The sequence below is a fragment of the Loxodonta africana genome, chromosome 3 (genome assembly GCF_030014295.1).
Source record: "Loxodonta africana isolate mLoxAfr1 chromosome 3, mLoxAfr1.hap2, whole genome shotgun sequence".
Classification (NCBI taxonomy): Eukaryota; Metazoa; Chordata; class Mammalia; order Proboscidea; family Elephantidae; genus Loxodonta; species Loxodonta africana.
Genome location: NC_087344.1, coordinates 44,496,641 through 44,520,834, shown reverse-complemented (window position 1 = coordinate 44,520,834; position 24,194 = coordinate 44,496,641). Strand labels below are relative to the sequence as shown.

The 24,194-nt window shown below is 48.2% G+C and overlaps 1 protein-coding gene across 4 annotated transcripts in view; it reads left to right on the top strand.

Annotated features, from left to right (window-relative positions):
* Positions 1-21,648, top strand: part of CTNNBIP1 (catenin beta interacting protein 1) — an 81,575-nt gene extending 59,927 nt beyond the window's left edge. For 3 of the 4 annotated variants that reach the window (XM_010593136.2, XM_064281246.1, XM_064281247.1), the window contains exon 5: positions 15,417-21,647. In XM_010593136.2, coding sequence (XP_010591438.1) covers positions 15,417-15,475 — 59 coding nt within the window. In that variant the 3' untranslated portion in view covers positions 15,476-21,647. Of the gene's footprint in view, positions 1-15,416 lie in introns of all 4 variants that reach the window. The other variant, XM_023552074.2, reaches the window with a different exon arrangement.
* The last annotated feature ends 2,546 nt before the right edge of the window (positions 21,649-24,194 follow it).

Here is a 24,194-nt window from a genome sequence, read left to right as displayed (position 1 = left end):
CCCGCAAAGCCCCCCCCCCCCCGCCCACCATCAGCCATGGGAATTTGGAGGCTCAGGGTATCGGGATTGTATTTCTGAGTTTTCCAGGTCCCATTCACTTCCTCTCACTAGAAAGGTGGAAGACCTCAGAGGTGTTCCAAGGTCATAGATATTTGGCCTGACTGTTTTGGAGACAAACAGACCAAATGTCCAACCCGAGAACGGTCCTGGGAAGCTCCTGACAGTGCATGGAGCCTGTAGGAAAGTGCCGCAGAAGCTCCAGGTCCCCGAATGCTGTGTCATGGGGAACAGGGCTCAGTGATGCAGAGGCTCCAGGTCCCCAGAGTGCCGTGTCGTGGGGAGCTGGGCTCAGGATGCTGCAGAGGTGCCAGGTCCCCGGAGCGCCATGTCGTGGGGAGGTGGGCTCAGGGTGCTGCAGAGGCTCCAAGTCCTCCCAGAGTGCCATGTTGTGGGAAGCTGGACTGAGGGTGCTGCAGAGGCTCTGGTCCCCAGAGTCCTGTGTCGTGGGAAGCTGGGCTCAGGGTGCTGCAGAGGGTCCAAGTCTTCCCAGAGTGCCGTGTCATGGGGAGCTGGCCTCAGAGCTCCACGTTTTCTCCAGTGACACCGCACAGGGCTATGAGGCCTCGGGGGTGGTCTCCAGCCTTTGGAAGCTGGACCAGGCTTTCTTTCGTTTTCTTTTTTAACCATGTGGCAGAATTTCTTGGGTAGGGTTTCCCCACAGCCCTTTTCCTTCTCCCCGGCCAACTTCAGGTGCAGGCCTGAACTGGACTTGGCCGAGCTGGGGGAGTGGGATGGGTCGGCCTGTCCCATTGGCACCCAGATGCTTTTGTGGAGTAAAGCAGAAACCACACAGCAAGAAGGTTCCCCCATCCACAGACCAAGTTGCATTGTAACCTCTGGGGAGGTGACAGCCACATTCTGCCCTCTGTCCTGGGATCAGCCAGTTCTCTGATATGTAGATTAGGGGCCGATATAAGGGCTCAACTCCCCCTTAGCACATCTCACAAGCCTGTAGATTCCTTGTTCCTTCTTCCCCCAACCCCAAGTTTCTCCTTGAGAGGCTGAGGGGAGTACTGAACAGTCCTATCTGTAGGAGGGGCTGTGAGCTCCAGGATCTGCCTGGGAAAGGGCAAAGGGCTCCACTTGGTTTCCCCAGCAGGTCTGTGAAAGGGATTGTGTGTGCCTCCACACCACTGTCAGCCTTTGAGGCTGCAGCCGGCTGGCTTGAGGCCCTGCTTTTCTGATCTTTTTCATCCACATGGCACAGTGGTTAAGAGGTTGGCTGCTAACCAAAAGGTCAGCAGTTCGAATCTACCAGGCGTTCCTTGGAAACCCTGTGGGGCAGTTCTCCTCTGTTCTGTAGTTTCGCTATGAGTCAGAATTGACTCAACAGCAGTGGGTTGGGTTTGGCTTGATTTTGGTATCATCAGCCTGCTAACCAAAAGGTTGGTGGTTCAGATCCACCCAACAGCTCCTTGGGAGAAAAAACCTGGCATTCTGCTCCCGTAAAGATTGTTGTTAGGTGCCATTGAGTCAGCTCTGACTCATAGCGGCCTTATATATAACAGAATGATATGTTGCCCGGTCCTGCGCTATGCTCACAATTGTTGCTATGCTTGAACCCATTGTTGCAGCCACTGTGTCACTCCATGTTGTTGAGAGTCTTCCTCTCTTTTGCTTGCTGACTCTCTACTTTATGAAGTATGATGTCATTCTCCAGGGATTGATCCCTTCTGATAACATGTCCAAAGTACATGAGATGAAGTCTCACCATCCTCACTTCTAAAAAGCATCTGGCTATACTTCTTCCAAGACAGATTTGTTCGTTCTTCTGGCAGTCCATGGTATATTCAGTATTCTTCACTAACGCCATAATTCAAAGGCATCAATTCTTGTTCAGTCTTCCTTATTCAGTGTCGAGTTTTTCACATGCATAGGAAGCGATTGAAAATACCATGGCTTGGGACAGGTGTACCTTAGTCCCCAAAGTGACATCTTTGCTTTTTAACACTTTAAAGAGGTCTTTTGCAGCAGTTTTTCCCAGTGCAATGTGTTGTTTGATTTCTTGACTGCTGCTTCCATGGGTGTTGATTGTGGATCCAAGTAAAATGAAATCCTTGATAACTTCAATCTGTTCTCCGTTTATCATGATGTTGCTTATTGGTCCAGTTGTGAGGATTTTTGTTTTCTTTATGTTGAGGTATAATCCATAGTGAAGGCAAAGTTGTGTCATCTGCATATCGCAAGTTGTTAATGAGTCTCCCTCCAGTCCTGATGCCACGTTCTTCTTCATATAGTCCAGCTTCTTGGATGATTTGGTCAGCATATATTTGAATAAGTATAGTGAAAGGACATAACCCTGACACACACCTTTCCTGACTTTAAACCATACAGTATCGCCTTGTTCTGTTTGAATGACTGCCTCTTGGTCTATGTACAAGTTCCTCATGATCACAATTAAGTGTTCTGGAGTTCCTGTTCTTCATAATGTTTTCCATAATTATGATCTACGCAGTCAAATGCCTTTTCATAGTCAGTAAAACACAGGTAAACATCTTTCTGCTATTCTCTGCTTTCAGCCAAGATCCATCTGATATCAGCAATGACATCCCTCGTTCCATATCCTCTTCTGAATACGGCTTGAATTTATGGCAGTTTTCTGTCGATGTACTGTCAAAAAAACCTGGTGATCTGCTCTCATAAAAATTGCAGCCTAGGAAACTCTATTGAGCAGTTCTACTCTGTAATTCATAGGGTCACTATGAGTCGGAATCAGCTCGATGGTGCCAAACAACAGTAACAATAATCATCAACCCAAATATATAGCCATGGGCCAACAGGAATGCACCCCGGCAGTTCAGGAAACGTATTTAGGTGCTGTGTGTCTAGACGAAGAACCTTTGAAAGACTTTACCTGGGGACTTCAGAGAGCAGGAGCGATCCTCAACAGACGCTGGGGCTGTGTCAGCATCCCCTGGGGGGCTTTTCCCAGCAAAGGGGAACCAGGGCTCCCAAAGGGCCATGTCCATCCTTCCAGTAAGCTGAGAACATGGGCAGAGGGTGGATGCCAGTTGCTGGCTGGCTGGGCTGGTCCCAATTCACCCTGAGCCTGCAAACAGACCAGTGACCCCATTGTCTGCCTTTCACCCCCCGCCGGGGGCCAGCTTCCCTTGCCTAAGCTCCTACATATTTGTCATTTTTCTCTCACCAGTCACTTGACTGGACTCTGTGAAAGGGGCAAAGCTGGGATTGGGCGTGGGCTGGGAGGACCGGGTGCCCTGCCCTGGACCAGAGAGCTGTGTCCCCAACCCACCTTGGCCCTGATTTCTGCCCCAGGTGAGCCATGGAGTTCGTGACATGGCAGGGGGCAGGGGCAGAGGTGGGGGAGGTCTCCCAGGCTGGTACTCAGGGTTTCATAGTAAGTTTTCTTCACAACAGCCCTTGGCTGCTTTGGTGTTTTTCTTTTCCTTTTTTTTTCACCACGATAAAATTTGTCATGTTAACGGTTTTTAAGTGTACAATTCATTGGCACTAATTACATTCACAATGTTTTGCTACCGTCACCATCACCTATTTCCACAACTTTGTCATCAACTCTGCCCATTAAGCAATCACTCCCCATCCCCTCTTTCCTCCAGCCCCTCATAACCTCTAATCTACTTTTTGTCTCTATGCATTTGCATATTCTACATATTTCACATCAGTGGGATCATACAGTATTTGTCGTTTTGTATCTGGCTTCTTTCACTCAGCACAATATTTTCAGTGTTCATGTTGTAGCATGTATCAGAACTTCATTCCTTTATATGACTGAGTGATAGTCCAGTGTCCTAAGGTGGTGCAGATGGTTAATGTGCTTGGCTGTCAACCAAAAGGTTGGAGGTTCAAGTCTACCCAGAGGCATCGTGGAAAAGGCCTGGCAATCTATTTCTGGAAAGTCAGTCATTGAAAACCCTGTGGAGCACAGTTCTACTCTGACACACATGGGGTTACCATGAGTTGGAAATCGACTCAATGGCAACTTCTTGTTGTTAGGTGCTGTCGAGTCGGTTCTGACTCACAGTGAACTTATGTACCACAGAACGAAACACTGCCCAATCCTGCGCCATGCTCACAATCGTTATGCTTGAGCCCATTGTTGCAACCACTGTGTCAGTCCATCTCGTTGATGGTCTTCCGCTTTTTCACCGACCCTCTGCTTTACCAGGTCCTTCTGCAGGGACTGATCCTTCCTAACAACATGTCCAAAGCAGTCTCGCCATCCTTGCTTCTAAGGAGTGTTTGGTCGTACGTCTTCCAGGACAGATTTGTTTGTCCTTTTGGCACTCCAAAAGCGTCAGTTCTTCAGTCTTCCTTATGCGATTGAAAATACCATGGCTTGGGTCAGGTGCACCTTAGTCTTCAAGGTGACATCTTTGCTTTTCAACACTTTGAAGAGGTCTTTTGCACCAGATTTGCCAAGTGCAATGTGTCTTTTGATTTCTTGAGTGCTGCTTCCATGGGTGTTGATTCTTTATCCAAGTAAAATGAAATTCTTGACAACTTCAGTCTTTTTTCCGTTTATCATGATGTTGCTTATTGGTCCAGTTGTGAAGATTTTTGTTTTCTTTACGTTGAGGTATAATCCATACTCAAGGCTGTGGTCTTTGATCTTCATCAATAAGTGCTTCAAGTCCTCTTCACCTTCAGCAAGCAAAGTTGTGTCATCAGCATAACGCAGGTCATTAATGAGTCTTCTTCCAATCTTGATGCCCATTCTTCTTCATAGAGTCCAGCTTTTCCGATTATTTGCCTAGCATACAGATTGAATAGGTACGGTGAAAGGATACAACCCTGAGGCATACCTTTCCTGACTTTAAACCAAGCAGTATCCCCTTGTTCTGTCTGAACAACTGCCTCTTGATCTGTGTGAAGGTTCCTCATGAACATGATTAAGTGTTCTGGAATTCCCATTCTTCGCAATGTTATCTATAATTTGTTATGATCCACACAGTTGAATGCCTTTGCATAGTAGGTAAAACACAGGTAAACATCCTTCTGGTACTCTCTGCTTTCAGCCAGGATCCATCTGACGTCAGCAATGATATCCCTGGTTCCACGTACTCTTCTGAATCTGGCCTGAATTTCTGGCCGTTCCCTGTCGATATACTGCTGCAGCCACTTTTGAATGATCTTCAGCAAAATTTTATTTGTGCATGATATTGTTCTATAATTTCCGCATTCAGATGGATCACCTTTCTTCGGAATAGGCATAAATATGGATCTCTTTCAGTCGATTAGCCAGGTAGCTGTCTTCCAAATTTCCTGGCATAGACAAGTGAGCACTTCAGTGCTGCATCCATTTTGTTGAAACATTTCAGTTGGTATTCCATCAATTCCTAGGGCCTTGTTTTTCACCAATGCCTGTAGTGCAGCTTGGACTTCTTCATTACCATCAGTTCCTGATCGTATGATACCTCTTGAAATGGTTGGACATTGACCAGTTCTTTTTGGTATAATGACTATATGTATTCCTTCCAACTTCTTTTGATGTTTCCTGCGTTGTTTAATATTTTCCCCCATAGAGCCCTTCACTATTGCAACTCGAGGCTTGAATTTTTTCTTCAGTTCTTTCAGCTTGAGAAGTACCCAGCGTGTTCTTCCCTTTTGGTTTTCTATCTCCAGGTCTTTACACGTGTCATTATACTTTGTCTTCTTGAGCCACCCTTTGAAATCTTATGTTCAGTTCTTTTACTTCATCATTTCTTCTTTTTGCTTTAGCTGCTCTGTGTTCAAGGGCAAGTTTCAGAGTCTCTTCTGACATCCATTTTGGTCATGTCTTTCTTTCCTATCTTTTTAATGACCTCTTGATTTCTTCATGGATGATGCCCTTGATGTCATTCTACAACTCTGGTCTGCGGTCATTAGTGTTCCACATGGCAAATCTGTTCCTTAGATGGTCTGTAAATTCAGGTGGGATATACAAGGTTGTACTTTGGCACTCATGGACTTGTTCTAATTTTCTTCATTTTCAACTTGAACTTGGATACGAGCAATTGATGGTCTGTTCCACAGTTGGGCCCTGGCCTTGTTCTGATTGTTCACATTGAGCTTTTCCATTGTCTCTTTCCACAGATGTAGTCGATTTGATTCCTGTGTATTCCATCTGGTGAGGTCCATGTTTCTAGTTGCCGTATATGTTTGTGAAAAAAGGTATTTTCAGTGAAGAAGTTTTTGGTCTTGCAAAATTCTACCATGCAATCTCCAGCATCGTTTCTATCTCCAAGGCCATGTTTTCCAACTACCGATCCTTCTTCTTTGTTTCCAGCAGCAATTAGTTGGTTAACATTCATTGTGTAGCTGGACCACATTTTGTTTATCGATTCATCTGTTGGTCCAAAAAAAACACTAAACCTGTTGCCATTAAGTTAGTTCTGACTCACAGTGACCCTATAGGACAGGTAGAACCACCCCATAGGGTTTCCAAGGCTGTAAATCTTTACAGAAGCAGACTGCCACATCTTTCTCCTGTGGAGTGGCCAGGGGATTTGAACTGCTGACCTTTCAGTTAGCAGCCAAGTACTTAACCACTGCACCACCAAGGCTCCTCCCTTGTTGATCATTTTGCTTTTTTGCTCCTGGGTCTTAGTTTCATTCTGACAGGATGGATATGTTGGTCCAATTTCTATTGAGAGGCCTGACCAGCCTCAGTGTTCTGAGGGACCAGGGCAGGTCAGTTGTTTCCCTTCTCCAGAGAGGAGGTGGCCCTGTGTGCCACAGAGTGAACACAGGGATGTTGGAGTCCTGAGCTCTCCCTCTGCCCCTGACTCACTGAGTTGCTTCATCTCTCTGAGCTTCAGTTTCCTCATCTACAAAATAAGCATTTATCCACTCATTTATTGTTTAGAATTTATTGAGCCCTACTGTGACTCAGGAACTTTTCTGGGTCCTGTCAGTGTGTCAGTAAACAAGACAGACTTTCCCTGACCACGTGGAACTTATATTCTAGTGGGGGGGAAACACACCGTCTTAGTTACCTAGTGCTGCTGTAACAAAAACACCACCAAGTGGGTGGCTTTAAAGAACAAAAGTTCATTTTCTCACAGTTTCAGAAAAAACAAACCTGTTGTCTTCAAGTCAATCCCAACTCATAGCAACCTTATAGGACAGAGTAGAACTGCCCCATAGGGTTTCTACGAAGCAGCTGGTGGATTCAAATAGCCGACCTTTTGGTTAGCAGCAGAGCTCTTAGCTACTGCACCACCAGGGCTCCAAAGTAAAAGTCCAAATTCAGGGCAGTGGCTAGAGGGGAAGGCCCTCTCTGTCAGCTCTGGGGGAAGATCCTTGTCTCTTTCAGCTTCCAAAGCCCCAGTGTTCCTTGATTCCTTAGCGTATGATCTTCAGGTGGCATCTGTCTTACCCCCGTTGTTCTTCCTTCTGTGTCTAATCTGCTCTTTTTATAACTCAGAAGTGATTAGGTTTAGGACACACCCTATACTAGTGTGGCCTTGTTAACACAACAAAGAAACCCAGTGTCCAAACAGGATCACATCCACAGGGATAGGGGTTAGGATTCCAACACATATTTTGGGGGGATACGACTCAATCCACAACACACACTGAGATCAGATCAATATGTAACACTCTAGACAGTGATGAGGACTCTGAAGAAGACTACAGCTACCTGAGGGATCAGGACACAGGACAGTATTTCAGAAATTGTGGGCCAGGAGGGCCTGTCTGAGATGTTTGCACAGAGACCACCATGACGTTGTAAGAGCTGTGAGATGAACTTCAGGAAGAGCATCGAGGCAGAGGAACAGCAGGGGCAAGTTACATGTGTTTGAAGGCCAGCCAGGAGGAGCAGAGTGAGAGGCCAGGGGATGTATAAAAGGAGGTGAAGGGCAGTCAGAGGCCAGATCATGTTGGGGCTTGTTGGCAGTGCGTGGAGTTTGGATTTCTCTTAGAGTGTGATGAGAAACCTTGGGATCACATCCTCCTTTGGGGAATCTGGCTGCTGTGTAGAGAATGGACTGTTGGGGGCCGGCATGGGGAGACCAGGGAAAGGCTGACATAGGAGCCCAGCGGACGTGCCTGTTGGACATCCCAGTGGAAACCCAGATGGGCAGTTGGACGTGTGTCTTAGTCACCCAGGGCTGCCATTACGAAATATCACAGGAGGTGGCTTTCAAGGACAGGAATTTATTTTCTCACAGTTCAGGAGGCTAGAAGTCCAAATTCAGGGCATTGGCTCTAGGAGAAGGTCTTTCTTTGTCTCTTTCCACTTCTAGTAGCTTCTGGCAATCCTTCGTGTTCCTGGGCTTGTAGATGCATCCACCTCGGTCATCACATGGCGTCCTCCCTCTCTTTGTGTCTCTCTCTATTTTCCCTTATTATAAGACACTACTCAAAAAGGATTAGGTTTAGGACCCACCCTACTCCAGTATGGCCTCGTTAACATAACAAAAGAAAACGCCTATTTCCAAACAGGGTCACATTCCCAGGTACAGGGGTTAATATTTCAACTTATCTTTTGGGGGGGGACACAATTCAATCCATAACAATATGCAAATCTGGAATTCAGGGGAGAGGTCTGTGCTAGAAAGATGAGTTTGGGAGAGATCTGTCTGTGGACGGTTTTCAAGTAAGAGGACAGCCTGAGATTATCTGGGGAGTGATTGTAGATTCTACACTGTAGGTGGAGAAGAGCAGTTCCTAGGTTTGAACCTGGGGCCCTCCCACATTTAGTGATTGGGAAAAGGAAGAGGATCCAACAGAGGAGACTGAGAAGGAATAGTCGTGGAGGTAGGAGGAGAACCAGGAGAGGGACTGAGTCTGTCTCCACACAGGCTGCTACTGTGTGGGAGCCTGAGCAAGAACCATCTCTGTCCCCCATGGCCCTGAGATGAGTCATAGACGTGGAAACTCCTTGCTGGAGAAGAGGACTTTGTGATGGGGAGTCTGGGGGCAGCCTGCCAAGCCCTTCATGCCTTCAGAGCCTATTCACAAGGAGTTTGGGGAATGGAGTTGCAATAAGCCAGGGACACAGTGGGCAAATCCCACCTTCTTTGCTAACTGCATCGTAAGAATCAGCATGAATCCAATTCTCAAAGTATGGAAATGGATCCAGTCCTCACTTTCCCACTTCTTCATCCTCATCACCAGCAACTCATACAGGACTCCTGCTCTCAGCCCCAGCTAGCCAGAGCTAGGTTAGAACTCACACATTGGAAGGACACCTTCTTTTAGATTGCCAAACAGACAGATGCCAGCCCCTTCTGGCTCTCACTGCCCCTGTGGATTCATTAATTCTCTGGAACGACTCACAGAACTCACAGAGAGTATACCATACTTAGGAGCCCTGGTGGTGCAGTGATTACATGCTTGGCTAGTAACCAAAAGGTTGGTGGTTCAAACCCACTAGCCACTCAATGGGTGAATGATGTGGCAGTCTGCCTCTGTAAAGATTATATTCTTGGAAACCCTGTGGGGCAGTTTTCTAATCTGTCCTAAAGGGCTGCTATGACTCAGCATCGAACTCGATGGCAGTAGGTTTGGTTTTGGAGTTTTTATGCCATGCTTATGGCTACAACTTTATTACAACCAAAAAGGATACAAATGAAGAACACATAGAGTGAGGTCTGGGAAGGGTCACAGCACGGAGCTTTCACGTCCCAAAGAGGGACACGCTACCCTCTCCTGTGTGTGGTCACCAGCCAGGAAGCTCCTCTGAGCCTCAGGGTTCAGGGCTTTTATCAGCCTCACCACATGAGCCAAGGTAGATTATATCATGCTTAGTCAGCATCAGGCCCCAGGTTGTCCCTCTTGGTCTGGTCAGCCCACATTCATTAGCCTCAAGGGTTTGTATGGCTTGAAAGAACTGAGAACAAAGGTCACATGGCTTTCTGCAAGGTAGTTGCACACCTCACAGGGATCTTGGAAGGCTATGCCCTGACTTCCACTTCCTCACTTATCCTTCCCCAAGAAACCCATCCTCAGACACTTAGATGGATTTGAATGAGGGTGACTTGATATTGAGTTGTCGGTGGGGGCAGAAAAGCCTCCAGCCTCAAAACTCCACCCTCAAAACTCAAAGAGACACAGAAGGACACTGCCTGGAATCTCAGCCTCTTTGTTCACAGGTCATGATTAAATCTGTGGTAAATGATTTCTGGGCTGATGAGTAACAGTAAAGAACTTTCAGGTGAACATCAGACTTTATCTTTTCAACAGGTGGTACTGGGACAGCTAGATAGCTACATATAAAATAATGAAGTTGGGCCACTACCTCACAACTTATACAAAAGGTAACCCAAGATGGATCATAGGTCTAAATATAAGAGCTAACACTATAAAACTCTTAGAAGAAAACATAGTAGTTAATTTCATGACCTGGGGTTAGGAAGTGTTTTCTTAGATATGATGCAAAAAGCACATGCAACAACAAAAGAAAAATAGGTAGATTGGGCTTCATCAAAATGTAAAATGTTTGTGCTTCAAAGGACACCACCAAGAAAGTGAAAAGATAACCCACAGAATGGGAGAAAATATTTGCAAATCATGTATCTGGTAAGAGACTTGTATTCATAATACATAAAGAACTCTTACAACTCAATAATATATTAAAATTGCAGTTTAAAAATGAGCAAGGGACTGGAGCAACAGAGGAAGAAGGAGAGTCAGGAATAGGAGGAAGAAATGGAATATGTATCTAATTGCCGTCATGAACAACTGCCTTCTTTGCCATGAGACCAGAACTGAATGGCACCTGGTTACCATTACTGAACATTTTGATGGAAGATTCTATAGAAGAGTCCTGATCAAAAGAGGGAAAATATAGAACAGATTTCAAATTCCCATGGAATCCATGGAGGCTAGATGAACTCCTGAAACTATTGCCTTGAGATAATCTTTTAATCTTAAACCAAAAATGTCCCCTGAAAATTTCTTAAAACCAAATAGTTTAGCTAATAAAGAATGGCTGCCTTAAGCATTGTACTCTTTTAAGAACTATCTATATGAAATCAAATTGACAACAGCAACTTAAAAGATTAGATAGGAAACTTAGGGGGCACCAAGTTTATTTTAATGGGGGAAGAAAAACTTAGAAAAGGGGGCTGAAAATGGTCATACAAGTTGAAGAATGTAATCAATGTCACTGAATTGTACATGTAAAAATTGTTGGATTGGTGTATGTTCTGTGTATATTCTCAATACCAACCAAAAAAATAATATATATATATTTTTTAAAAGGAAGCTTAATCATTTAGGACAGAAGAGGGAATTTTTCTTGTACCAGGAAAGGGAAACTGACTTTGTAATCTTCATGACTAAATAACATAATGCATTTTCCTTAAATAAAATGTAATCTTTTACCAAACTGCTTTAGTTTACAATTGGAGATATATATGACTCATTAAAACAAAAGACCTTCAAATTGGGGGAAAAAATGGGCAGAGGATTTGAATAGACATTTCTCCAAAGAATATATACAAATGGCCAATATTCACACAAAAAGATGTGCTGTATTATTATTCCTAAGTATTTTATATTTTGATGCTCTTATAAGTGGAATTGTTATAACTTCATTTTCAAATTGTTCATTGCGAGTGTATAGAAATACACACTGATTTTTGTATAGTGATCTTGTACCCTGCAACTTTAGTAACTCTTATTTCTACTAGTTTTTAGTGGATTTCCTAAGACTTTCTATATACAAGGTCTTGTGATCTACAAATAGAGATAGGCTTACTTCTTTCTTTCCAATCTGGGTATCTTTTCTTTCTTTTCTTTTTTGTCTAATTGCCCTGGCCAGAACCTCCAGTACCATGTTGAACAGAAGTGGGGAAAGCAGATGTCCTTGTTTATTCCTGATCTTAGGGGTAAAGCTTTCAATCTTTTACCATGAAAACGGTAAATGCTCTTTATTAGACTTCTATTCCTAGTTGTTGAGTGTTTTCATCATGAAAGGGGTTGAATTTTGTCAAGTGCTTTTTCCGTATCTATTGAGATGATCATGTGGTTTTTTTTTTTAACTGTATTGATAAAAAAAAAAATTTTTTTTTTTGTATTGATATGGTGTATTAATTGATTTTCAGATGCTTAACCAACCTGCCTTTCCCAGATAAGTCCCACTTAGTCGTACCGTAGAAGTCTTTTTATATGTTGTTGGATTTGGTTCGCTAGTATTTTGTTAAGGAGTTTTGCATCTATAATCATAAGAAATACTGGACTGTAGTTTTCTGGTGATGCCTTTGCCTGATTTTGGCTGTCCTTATCTTTTAATGTGTCAGAGACGGTAGAACAGAAGTGACTCCCCTCCTTAGCTCACCCACATCTGGTAGGAAGGGATAGATAGATGCCCTGAGCCCACATTCAGACAGCATCATCAGAGGTACCAATGGGGAGCACACAGCCTCGTCTGTAAAATGAAACAGGAACCCTAGCTGATGGCCTGGAGGCAGTGGGCTGGGCCTACTGGCCTCTTAGCAGCGTCTTCCTGCTCTGAGCCCAGGGCTTCCAGGACAACGTTAGTATCCAAGGGAAGTACCATATGCTGGCCTTAAAAGGAGATAAAGAAACCATGGCAGTCTACTCTGAGGTCCCTCCCAGCTCTAAAGAAATGGTCAAACCATGTAACAATAGAGCAGCTCATCCTCCCTATTAGGTGTTGTTAACTGCCGTTGAGTCAGCCTCTGACTCATGGCCACCCCATGCACAATGGGATGAAATGCTGCCCAGTCCTGCGCCATCCCCATGATCATTTGCCACTTGGATCATTGTGATCCGTAGGGTTTTCACTGGCTGATTTTCAGAAGTAGATTGCCAGGCCTTTCTTCCTAGTTCGTCTTAGTCTGGAAGCTCTGCTGAAACCAGTTCAACGTCATAGCAGCACGCAAGCCTCCAATGACAGGCGGGTGGTAGCTGCTCACGAAGTGTAGGCTGGGAATTGAAGCCAGATCTCCCGCACAGGAGGCAAGAATTCTGCCTCTCCTTGCTAGGTAACTGGCCCAAATTTCATAAAGAAGAGAAGAGGGAAGGTTAGCATTCTTGGCCAGAGACCTGCAGGTCCATGTCCAGGACCTCATCAGATGACATGCACCACGCCAGGCTGATGATAAGGACAGTCAGAGAATGCTCTGCAAGAGCCTGCCCCCTCTTTGGCCCCAAAGGAGAGCACATCTCTGTGGAAGGGAAAACAACATGGTCCCTTAGAAACAGAACAGGGAACAGATGGGCGATAGCTCTTCATGCCCTGCCCACACCCGCCCCCCGCAGCAGTAGAACGGGAGGCTCTGTAAACACTGACTGGACCCCCAGGCCTGCCTCCCTCCCTTCCCCCAGTCAGGGAAGGGGTGACCAGCTGGCAGTTGGGAAAGTGGGACTCTTGGAAAACCTGTGGTTCAGGTGTATTGTGAAATAGTCTTCAAAGTCCCTGTGTGACCTTGAGAAGGTGACTTCCTTTCCCAGACCTCAGAGTAAGGACAGGTATACACTGGACAGGCTATATGTCAGAAGGCCCTGGGCCGGGCTGTGGCTTCTGAGGAGAGGCAGCCAAGTGGATGGCCTGCTCCCTCTGCAGACTCTCCATCCCCCAGGGTAGCAGTGCTATTTCTGTGCCTGCAGCTCACTCCGGAGGCCCACGGTCCCTGTGAGAAAGCCCATGAGGCAGCCCAGGAAAGAGGCAAGTGGGCTGCCTCTGCTCACTGCCCCCGAGGCACCTTCTGCTGACACTTACGGTCTCCCACCAGCCCCTTCCTGGTTAGTGGGCTGGGAGACAGCACTCAGGAAGCGTCGGCATCTGTTAGGTAACCAGCTCAGCTGCCATGTAGGGTATGATGTCATCTTGGATTCTGCACTTGCTAGGAAAATTCTGCCTGCGGTGATATTGCGTGGTCCCAAGAATGGGCCGAGAACAGAATGTTCCCGAGAAGAGAGGAAGGATTGTTGGGCTTCCCAAGCAAAGGAGCCGCATCCCAGGAAGCAGGCAATTTGAGCTCCTTTCTGGAAGCTGATTTCCGCTTTCAAGGAGTCACTGGGTGGTGCAAACGATTAAGCACTTGACTACTAACCAGGAGCTTGGCGGTTCCCACCCACCTGGAGATCTGCTTCTGAAAGTTCATAGCCATGAAAACCCTGTGGAGCACAGTTCTACTCTGCCACACATGGGGTTGCCACGAGTCAGAGTCGGCTTGACAGCAACTGGTATTTCCCTTTTCAGGAATAGAAGTTGTGCAGTAATGGGTGGGTGGGTGACAACGTAGTTTTCTAAGCAGCACCTTGATGCTCTCATGCCAAGCGGAAGGCGTGGCATGATGTTAGGTCCTTGGGACTGAGCCCTCCTTCCCTAGCACCCCAAGGCTAGTGTCTCCTCTGTGCGTCCGGGTGGCAGAACAGTTAGGGAGGAGGCCAGCACAAGGCTACCAGTGTAGGGGGACTCCCACATAGTATGGATAAGACTGCTGGCACCCTACCTGGGGGGCTGGAATCCTGCCCTCTACCCCAGCTCCCTTTCACATGTAGAAGCCCCATTGTGCACCATCCACACCAGCCCACCCTTCCAAGGCTTTTCCTATCCCTGTTGTCTCGATCCTCCCCCTCCCCAGGGAGAATTCTTCCAGTAGCATAGAAGAGAAGTATGTCAGAAAGGCTATGGCAGCCCGACTGTTACTGTGTGGGCACAATCAAGAGCTGCCCTTCATGGAAAGGGCCAGGGACAGGGAGGTGGGTGGACCCTGCTCACTCACCCTGCAGGGCCCTGGCCATGGTCACTGCCTTCCTTCCCAGGGAGGGCAAATTAGCACTGTGCCTTCTCTCTCCTCTCCCTGCCTTTCCTGGCTGCGTGTCAGAGCCTGTCTTCTGGAAAACAAGACAAAGTGATTTCATGAGTGCCTGGACCCAAATCTCAAATTCAGGATTAAGAAAATACTATAAAGATTGGGGCATTATCTGTTTCCACAGGAAACAGGCGACAGCCTGGCTGGAAATGGGCCTGGCCAGGCTCCTTTGAGCAGGTGTTGTTGAGTTTGGGCATAGGAGAAGCTATTGCAGGAGGAATGGCTATTAGAAATCATAAGGAGCAAGAGCCTCCAAAGGGATCAAGACAAGAGTCTTGAGAAGCAAGAGACAGGTTCCCAAGGACTCCTGGCCTTGGTGACCATGGACAGGGAGTGTGAGCAGAGTCCTGTTCCCACATCCGAGGCCCTGAGTTCAAGTCCTCGCCCATCTCTGAGCCTTGGCCCTGCAGCGACTTGCTGACCCTATGCCCCTGGCCAGGTTGTAGGGAGACCTGGAGAAATGGTGGACTTCCTGCGAAATGCTTTGCACTTGGCCCATGGGCTGAAGCTCCACCTCGGGGTTCACGCCTCCTTGCCTCAACCCAGATGGTGCCCAGGTGCCGGCAGCCCATCCAGCAGTTCTTTCCCTCCGGTCTGCAGGTGCCGAGGACGTGGTGATGGCGTTTTCCAGGTCGGAGACGGAGGACAGGAGGCAGTAGCCGTAGACCCCTCGAAACACCCTGGAAGCTGGCACGGGCCCAGAGATCTGTGTGGACCGGAGGCCGGCTGAGTGGCAGCACACCCTTGCCCCACTGCCTTCCCTGCTTCCCCACCCCTCCCCCTGCCACTCACCTGGGCGGCATCGAGGGCGACCCCAGAGGTGCAATTACATGGGCTTAAAGGGATGGACTTTGTGATTGGCTACAGGACGAAACCTTTTTATTTTTAAATCTTGACCAATGGAAATCTTTTCTTTTTATTTGTGACTCTTTTTTTTAAAAAAGTAATTCCTTGGGATGCTCTTCCCTGGAAGCTCCCGGAGCCCTGGTGCTTTATTTAGTACATTTTTGAGGCAATGTAAAGAGGTCTGATTTGATTGGCTGCCTAAACTGGAACTGGATTTTGATTGGCTGGTTAGTGGGGGGACAGCCTTCTCTTTGATTGGCTGCAGGTGTTCTAATGATGTCAACAGCTGCTCTATTTTGAAGGCAGGAAACATGTTTTGGGACGTTGGTTATTATATCTGACTTGAAAAAAAAAAAAGAAACCAAGTGCGCTTTGCAATATTTATTACACAAAGAGCTTGCTGCTGCTTTTACATTTTTGGTTTGTGTTTGAATTTGATTGGCTTTTGATACGTGTGTTTGGTTTCCCTTTGGCTGACCCATGACTCCCGTTGCCATGGAGTCACCCCCACTTCGCTGCTTGCGGTCTGTTCCTTTCTGAGGCCCTGGAGTCCACCTGGAGAGCGCGTTTGCTTTAACAGCCACACCTGCTTCCACCGACAAGGCGACCCCAAGCGCCCCCAGCAGGGTCCACAGCTGGAAAACTGGGCCTGCAGGAGCTCTGTGTTGTCCTGGGCGAGCAGCCCTGAGCTAGAGGTGACCATTATTAGCAGGATTTATATGCACCAATTTTGGGAGCTGGCGAGCAGCCACCAGTGTGGCAAGGATGAAATGGCTCAGGCACCTTTCCTCTCCAGCCAGGCTATGCTAGCCAAGGAGTGCGGCCAGGGCAGCTCTGGCCTCTCAGCCACCCCTCCATACCCACTTCCTGAGGCCTCCTCCAGGGGCTCCTCCTGGAAAGGGAAGAGGTGGCCCCCAGCTGTGAGACCCTGCAGTGTGGCAGATGTCTCTCTGCCCAGGAGCCTGGAACCCACAGAAAAGCTCAAGCTGGGCTCACAGACCTGGAAGGCCTTTGGCCCTCCAAATCCCAATCCCAGACCTGCCCCAGCCCGACTCCCAATGCTTCTACCGCTGGGGCCACGTGGTCCCAGCCTGCACTTGGAGGCCCTCCTCTGAGTGCCACCCCACTCTGCACTGCCTTTGGGAGGGACATCGTCATCACTTACTTATGAAGGGCCCTCTTGCCAGCTGGCTGGGGTTTCCTTGAGCAAGTCCCACCTGGCTAGTCCCAACCCCAGCCCCCAGAAACTTGTTTCAGAGCAATAGTCTGAGCAGGTGAGGCCCAGGACTGGTAGATAGTGTTAGCATAGGGACCTGAAGTCTTCCCACCTGCCCACCTCCTTTCCCTGGAGGGTGTCCCCCCTCCCCCGTCTCCTATGTTGCTTACGGGTGTGGGTCCTTTGGGGATAGTGGGGGAAGATGCAGAGGCCTTAGGGAGGGGAAGCCTCCAGCTTGTCCCAGTGGTATTAGATGGCTGAGACCCCCTTCTTGGCCTGGGTACCCGGAACTGGAAGAAGACTCTGACAGCCGAATCTTCATGCCTTCTCAGGCTGAGGGCCTCAGAGGCTTCTGTGTGTAAAGCAGCGTGTGGGAGCCCCTGCCAACATGTCTTGGGCCCAGTCCCCCCGGGAGAGCCCCATTGTCAGTGGGTGGTTCATGCTGTGCTCTGACCATGGCCAGAGCCTTGCCCCAGAAGGAGGACTTGAGTGTCATGGCCAAGGCACTCACATCCCCCAGCTCACAGTGGACCCTGGGACAGGTTGGCCAACAGTTAACCTGCAAAGGCCAGGGATTCCCAGGGATGAGGACGGGGGGACACATCTATAGCCCAAACCCAGCAGGGCCCTGACAGCGTCTTCCCCAAGGAGGGGTAGTACGTGTGTTGCGCAACATGTGTATGTGGGTGCACGCATGCAAGCTTGCACACACACCCTCACGCCTAGTTCAGTGGCCTGGCCCTCCAGCTGAGCCCCTGGGGAGAGGTGAGTTTTTTAAGTCCCCTTTCCCTGAGGTTGTAACATCTGGAATCAAGTGTCAGCGCCAGTACTGCTGGATGCGCCCCTCTTTCTGTAACTGTAGTTTTTATAAAGGGTCTTCATCCAGGTCAGTCATGTGTCCTCTGCCGACATGTCCTCGTCAAGACCCCAGGGCTCGCTCTTGTAATAATGGCCACCCTGATCAGTCTCATCTTCTGAAGAAGAAAAGGGAAAGTGTTGCTTCATATTTCCACTAAAAATATATCTGTTGGAGAAAAAAATTAACAATAAAGATTTTTAATAGCTTGGTGTGTGAGTTGATTTCTCTCACAGAGGCGGGCACCCTGACTGGTGTCTTTGCATTGCTTGACATCTGCTTCTGGTGGCCCCAAGGAGGTCCACGGTGGTGATGAGAACACCTGAGTTCAATGGCTGGCTGAGAGCTGGATGGGAGCTAGGGGTTTGGAAGAACTCCCAGGCGTGTCCGGCCCAGCTAATGGGTGCTTAGGAGGTTGGTCCCCTGTTTGTCCTAAAGATTCTGAGTATCATCCCAGAAGGGGTGGGGTTAGTTATCTCTAGGGGCGACCTCACCCTTCCATGCTCTTGAACAGACACACTGAGCACCCCATGTGGGTTTGGAGACCATCACAGACACCCCAAAACCCTCATGTGACAGCAGTGGCCTTAGAATGCTTGTAACAAGAGTCCAAAATAATATTCTTTCAGTCTTCCTGTTGGTGCTTGGCTGTATATTCAAGTTTGGAAGCCGAAGTCATTTCTGTTTTAGGAATTTTTGCTTTGGTAGCATTTTTTAGGATTTTTCATTTCCACCCTGCACAATCCCACTTTAAGTCTTCACTGCTTTGCTGCTTACGTGGACTCCCTGTTTGGATTTCCTTTTCAAAGAGTTTCACTGGGTTCTCGATGTGATGGGGTTTATAGGATATGGGGGTGCACAATCAAAATCACCGAATCTTGATGTTGGAAGAGATGTTGGAGGTCATCTAGCAGCCCATCCAGTGGCCAAATGGCTGGGTCCCCTCTGGAACGTCTCCGAATAGAGTTTGTCCAGCCTTTGCTTGAATACTCTCTAGGACTGGGGAACTAACTGCCTCACAAGTTAACCTGTTCCTTGTCCAGGTAATTTTATATTGAGTTGGTCTGCCTTTTGCCATAACATCCCTGTCCAGAAAGGAGTTTATAGGTATTGACGGAAAAACAAAAACAAAAGATAGCTGTGTTAGCAAAAAAAATTAAATAGAGACACATGTTCAAGAGCCCAGCCCACCTTAGGTAAATTTTGTGTAGATTCCTTCTCCCGTCAGTGTTCTGAGTGACACTGTTGGTTGTAGTTAATCTAGTTAATCGGCTCTTCTAAGCTGGGCCACTGAGCAGAGGACAAGGAGCTGGCTGGCCCTGATCTTACCTGCCCAGTGCACCCCCGCCCCTCCCCAGCAGAGAGCCTGTAACAGAAACCAGGAAGGAGGAAGGTTGCTCCCAGAGCTGTCTAACCTGTCAGGTCTCTAATGAGAATTAGGTCATGTAAGATGAGAAAAGGACACTCCAGCAGGCGAAGGGAAAGCATTTGACAGCACAGGCTGGGTCTTCCAGGGTCCCTCAGCCCACACAAGCAGGCAGCATTCTGGGTTTGCTTTCCCAGGTATAGGTGTGGGTCCAGTAATGACCCCAATGGGCAGGATTGGGAGTCAGAGGCAGCTGGGGGTCAGGCTGAGCTTGGGGGAGACCTGGAACAGGCAGGGAGGGAGGCAGAGCACCCCGTCTTTTGTTGGTGTAACCCAGGCCTGGGGAAGGGGAGGCTGAGAATGAATGAAGCGCTTCTCTCTGTCCCTGCAGGTGAATAGCAGCTGTGAGTCCAGCCTTTGAACAGAGCCCTTTGTATGAGGGAAATGATCTCCTCCATGGGGCCTGGGAGTAGGAAGAGGGCAAAAATCGACTTCCGAGGAGGGGGGTGGCACTCCATGGTGCCCCAGGGGATCCCACCGCACCTGTCCCTCCTGAAAAGGTGGGTTCTCTCCAGCTGCTCCTGGCCATCTGCCTCTTTCCCAGAGGATGAAAGAGGCCCAAGCAAAACTGAGACCACATGTAGAAATCCCTGGGCTGTCCAATGGAGGAATTTTCTCTTCTAAGCAATGTCTGGGTGCTTGAGAGATTTGGGGAGTGATGGGAGTGTGTGACGACCAATCTTAACGAAAAGTCCTAATCAGAGGACGAGGGCAGAGAAATTCTTTCTGGATCTCTGTCACTGTATTGCCTTTACCTTTCCTGTTGATAATTGGGACTATCTCCCTCATCAATGGGGTAGACTTCCCAGGCTGGTAGGAACTTCCCAGGCTTCCCAGTGGGGCCTTCCCTTCCCTGGGGCAGGGAAGTTGGGAGCTGTTGACACTGGAGCTGAACCACACCCTGCCCGCTCCACCCTGCCTGGGCCTCTTCCGGAGTGTCTAGAGAAGGTGGATTGTGTACAACAGATGGCCGCCTTGTTGGCACACCTGGGAGAGCCCAGCCACACCCTCCACAGCCCAGGAGATGACTTCAGACCAGAGTCTGAGTCTCTGAGGTTTTCTGCCTCCCGCCCTTGGCCTTGACTGTGTTCTTCTGTAGAAGGAGGTGCATTTTCACAAACATCTTTTTATACAGGTGTCTCCCATGTCTGGAAACGCTGGTAGTGTAGTGCTACGGCTGCTAACCAAAGGGTTGGCAGTTTGAATCCACCAGGCGCTCCTTGGAAACTCTATGGGGCAGTTCTACTCTGTCCTATAGGGTCGCTATGAGTCGGAATCGACTCGACAGCACTGGGTTTTTGGTTTTTGGTCTCCCATGTCTGAGACGTGGTTAAGCTTTTCTCTGCCCAGTTTTAATAGCATAACTAATGAGCTACTTGTGTACAAGCTCTACCTCTTCATACACGTCATCCTCAGAAATGTATGAAATATTTTATTGTCCCTGTTTTGCAGTTAAGGACAGAGGGGTTAAATAGTTTGCTAAGGGTCAGCAAGTTTCAGCTAGAATTTGAACCAAGGTTGTCTGACCCCAGAGTCCATTCTTCTAACCACTTCCACTTTTGACAGGGGTGGGCGGAGTGGGGGATTAATCCTGCAGTCACTAAGCCACCCAGTAGAAGGCCAGTGACACAGAGGCCCCTTCACCCCAGTCCCTCATTTGGCTGATCTGTCAAAGCCGAGACCACTCAATGTTTGAGCCTGTTCTCCAAGGCTGCCCATGTCTGGCTGTTGTCGTTAGGTGTCATAGAGTCGATTCAGAATCATAGCAACCCCATGTGACAGAGTAGAGTTTCCTTGGCTGTAATCCTTACAGGAACAGATCACCAGGTCTTTCTCCCTCAGAGCCTCTGGGTGGGTTTGAACTGCCAACCTTTCGGTTAGCAGCTGAGTTCTTAACCATTGTACCACCAGGGCTCCTTTTGTAATGGTTAGTCTAGAAAATCCTTTGGGGCAGTTCTACTCTGTCACATGGGATTGCTATCAGTTGAGATTGACTCAGGGCACCTAACAACAATACTTTCTTTACAGAAGTAGGCCTTTCTTCCAAGGCACCAGTGGGTGGGTTTGAACCCCCAACCTTTCATTGCCGAGTGCTTAACTGTCTCGCTACCCGGGCTCCTTTGTCTGGCTATAGTAGGTTGTTGACAAGTATTTGTCACTTAAGTCCTGTGCTGGGCCCTTATTCCAGTCCTCATCTCCAGGTTGCTCTCAGCCTCTTCACAAAACTGTCTCCCACCAATTTACATTCCTGGCCCGGTACCCCTGCACCTCCCCTGAACACCAATCCTGACTCCCGCTCCTCGCCCTTCATGCCCCTCTGATGCCCACCCAAGCACACCTGACAGTTCCCTTCCAGGCTAGGCTAGTGTCTAGGACTGCTATAACAGAAGTACCACAAGTGGATGGCTTCGGCGAAGAGAAATTTATTCTCTCAGTTCTAGGAGGCCAGAAATCCGAACTCAGGGCACCAGCTACAGGTGAAAGCTTTCTCACTCTGTCAGCTCTGGAGGAAGGTCCTTGTCATCAATCTTCCCTGGTCTAGGACCTTCTCAGTGAAAGGACCCTGGGTCCAAGATGAGCTCTGCTCCTGGCACTACTTTCTTAGTGGCATGAGTTCCCCCTGTTTCTCTGCTTGCTTCTCTCTTTTATATCTTGAAAGAGATTGATTTAAGACACAACCTAATCTGGTAGTTTGAGTCCTGCCTCATTAACATAAATGCCACTAATCCCACCTCATTAACATCATAGAGGTAGTATTTACAGCACATTGGAAAATCACATCGGATGACAAAATGCTGGACAGTCACACAATACTGGGAATCATAGACTAGCCACATTTTTTGGGAGGGACACAATTCAATCCAAAACAGCTGGTTTTTCTAGAATAAGTTCCTCTTCCACTTTACTCCTGCCTACACCTCTTGTCAGCATCTGGCAGTCACACCTGTCCCCAAGTGAGGTCAGCAAAAGCACAGAATCTGGGGCCTAAAGTCCAGGGTCAGAGCCCTGCCTCACTACTGAGACCTCTGTGCCCTTGGGCAGGACTCAGCCTTACTTTTCTCATCTGTAAAATGGGAATAATAATAAAACCTTTGATAAACTACACAAAAATGTTTTGAATCCAATAAAGCCCTAAAGCAAATATTCTCTCTCAACCTCAGTTTATACTTTGTACTCTCACAGTATAAATCTGTCTATCCCCATGGGTGGGAGCGGGGGAGACATGAAGGTTTAGAGCCAGAACTCTGGAGTCAGATTGGCAACCCAGACTGAAGCCTAGATCTGCCTCTCAGCAGCTGTGTGACTTGGGGCAAATTATCTAACTTACTGAAACATGGAAGACATAAGAGCATCTACTCCATGGGTAGTTGTGAAAATTAATGAGATAATGCGTATGACAAGCTGAGCACAATGACTGCACACAGTAGGTGGTCAGAACATATGGTCATCCTTAAGCCATTGTGATGGGTGTCCCCAGGCCCCATCCTCTCTGCTGATAAGTCATTCAGAGCAATGGCCTGTCTGCAGCTCTTTGGGTGTGGTGAGGAGCACAGCCCCAGGTCCAATTAGGTGCTTATTAAATGCTTCTTTGATGAAGATGAAAGAGCTGAGATGATCCCTTGATAGAAGCCAAGGCAAGGCTGCCGCCTGCTCCCCACCTCCACCTCTGAGCCTGTCCCTCAGCTAAGCAGCTTTGCCGTGGGGGAAGGGTGTTCATTGGAGCAGGGTCCCTCAGCCTTCTTCCCCAGAACCTTCCAAGGGGAGGGAAGGCCCCCAGATGGATTTTGTCAGGCTGGGCGGTAGGGAGGGGCCACGGCAGAGCCTGGGGGTGGGAGTCCTGTCTTCCCCGGGCCCTCCTGCTTGCCTGGTGCTTAGACTCCAAATAGAATCAGAGCCAGCCAGGGAAGGGGATAAAATTAAATCCTTGATCATGATCAAGTGTTCAAAAAATAATCACAGCCAGTGACTCCTTCCCACTGCAGCCTGCTCTGCCTCAGAGCAAACAGGAGGAGGAGAAGGAGGAGGAGGAGGAGAAGGGAGCTGCTGTGCCAGAGTGCCCAGCACCCCTCCCTCCCCGCCTACCCTCCCCTCATTGTGCTGGTCCCAGGCTAGAACTAGAGGGTTCCCGCTACTCCAGTCCCACCCTGGGATGGAAAGGCGAGGGAGGTGGAGGCTCACAGAGGGTGAAGACTCATATGGGGAGTCTCATGGAGCTGGAACAAAGCCCCTGTCTGCCTTGTGGGGTGGCTGCTAAGTTGCGGGGGGGACCTTGCCCAAGGAGGCAGGTCCTAGACTCTGGGCTCGATGGGGAATTGCACAGACCTGGGTTCGAATGCAGATTCTATAATAGTGGGCAAGTCACTCAATGTCACTGAGCCTGTTTCTTAATCTGGAACAGGGGAATAATAACGGCACCTCCCTTGTTGGTTGTTGTCTGGATTCAATGTCTGAGGGCCAGCATTGGCAGGCCAAGGGTGAGAGGGTGTGGAGGAGGGTTGTGGAGGGAGCAGCCTGCTTCAGTTCAAGCAATACAGGATGTATACAGGTTTCAGTGGAGCTTCCAGACTAAGACTAGGAAGAAAGCCCTGGCAATCTACTTCCAAAAGTTAGCCAGTGAAAACCCTCAATCAAACAAACTATTGTCTGACATAGTGCTGGAAGATGAGCCACTAGGTCAGAAGTCACTCAAGATACACAGTGGCCACAACAATGGACTCAAGCATACCAACAATCGTGAAGATAGCACAGAACTGGGCAAGATTTCATTCTGTTTTACATGGGGTCACCATGAGTCAGAGCCAACTGTACAGTAGCTAGCAACAACAACATTGTCTGGAGAGAATTTCAAAACAATAAAACCGAGAAAAGGTCTGGTTTGCTTTTTATTATCTCCGTGCACCTGCCAATCCTAGCCACAGGTTAAGGGCGGACTGCTGTGGGATGCCCCCAACCTTTAACCTCCCCTTTAGGCAGGAAGCCAGGCTGCTGCCTCCCCTCACAGTCCCACCTGCTGCTTCTGAGCAGAGAGTAGAT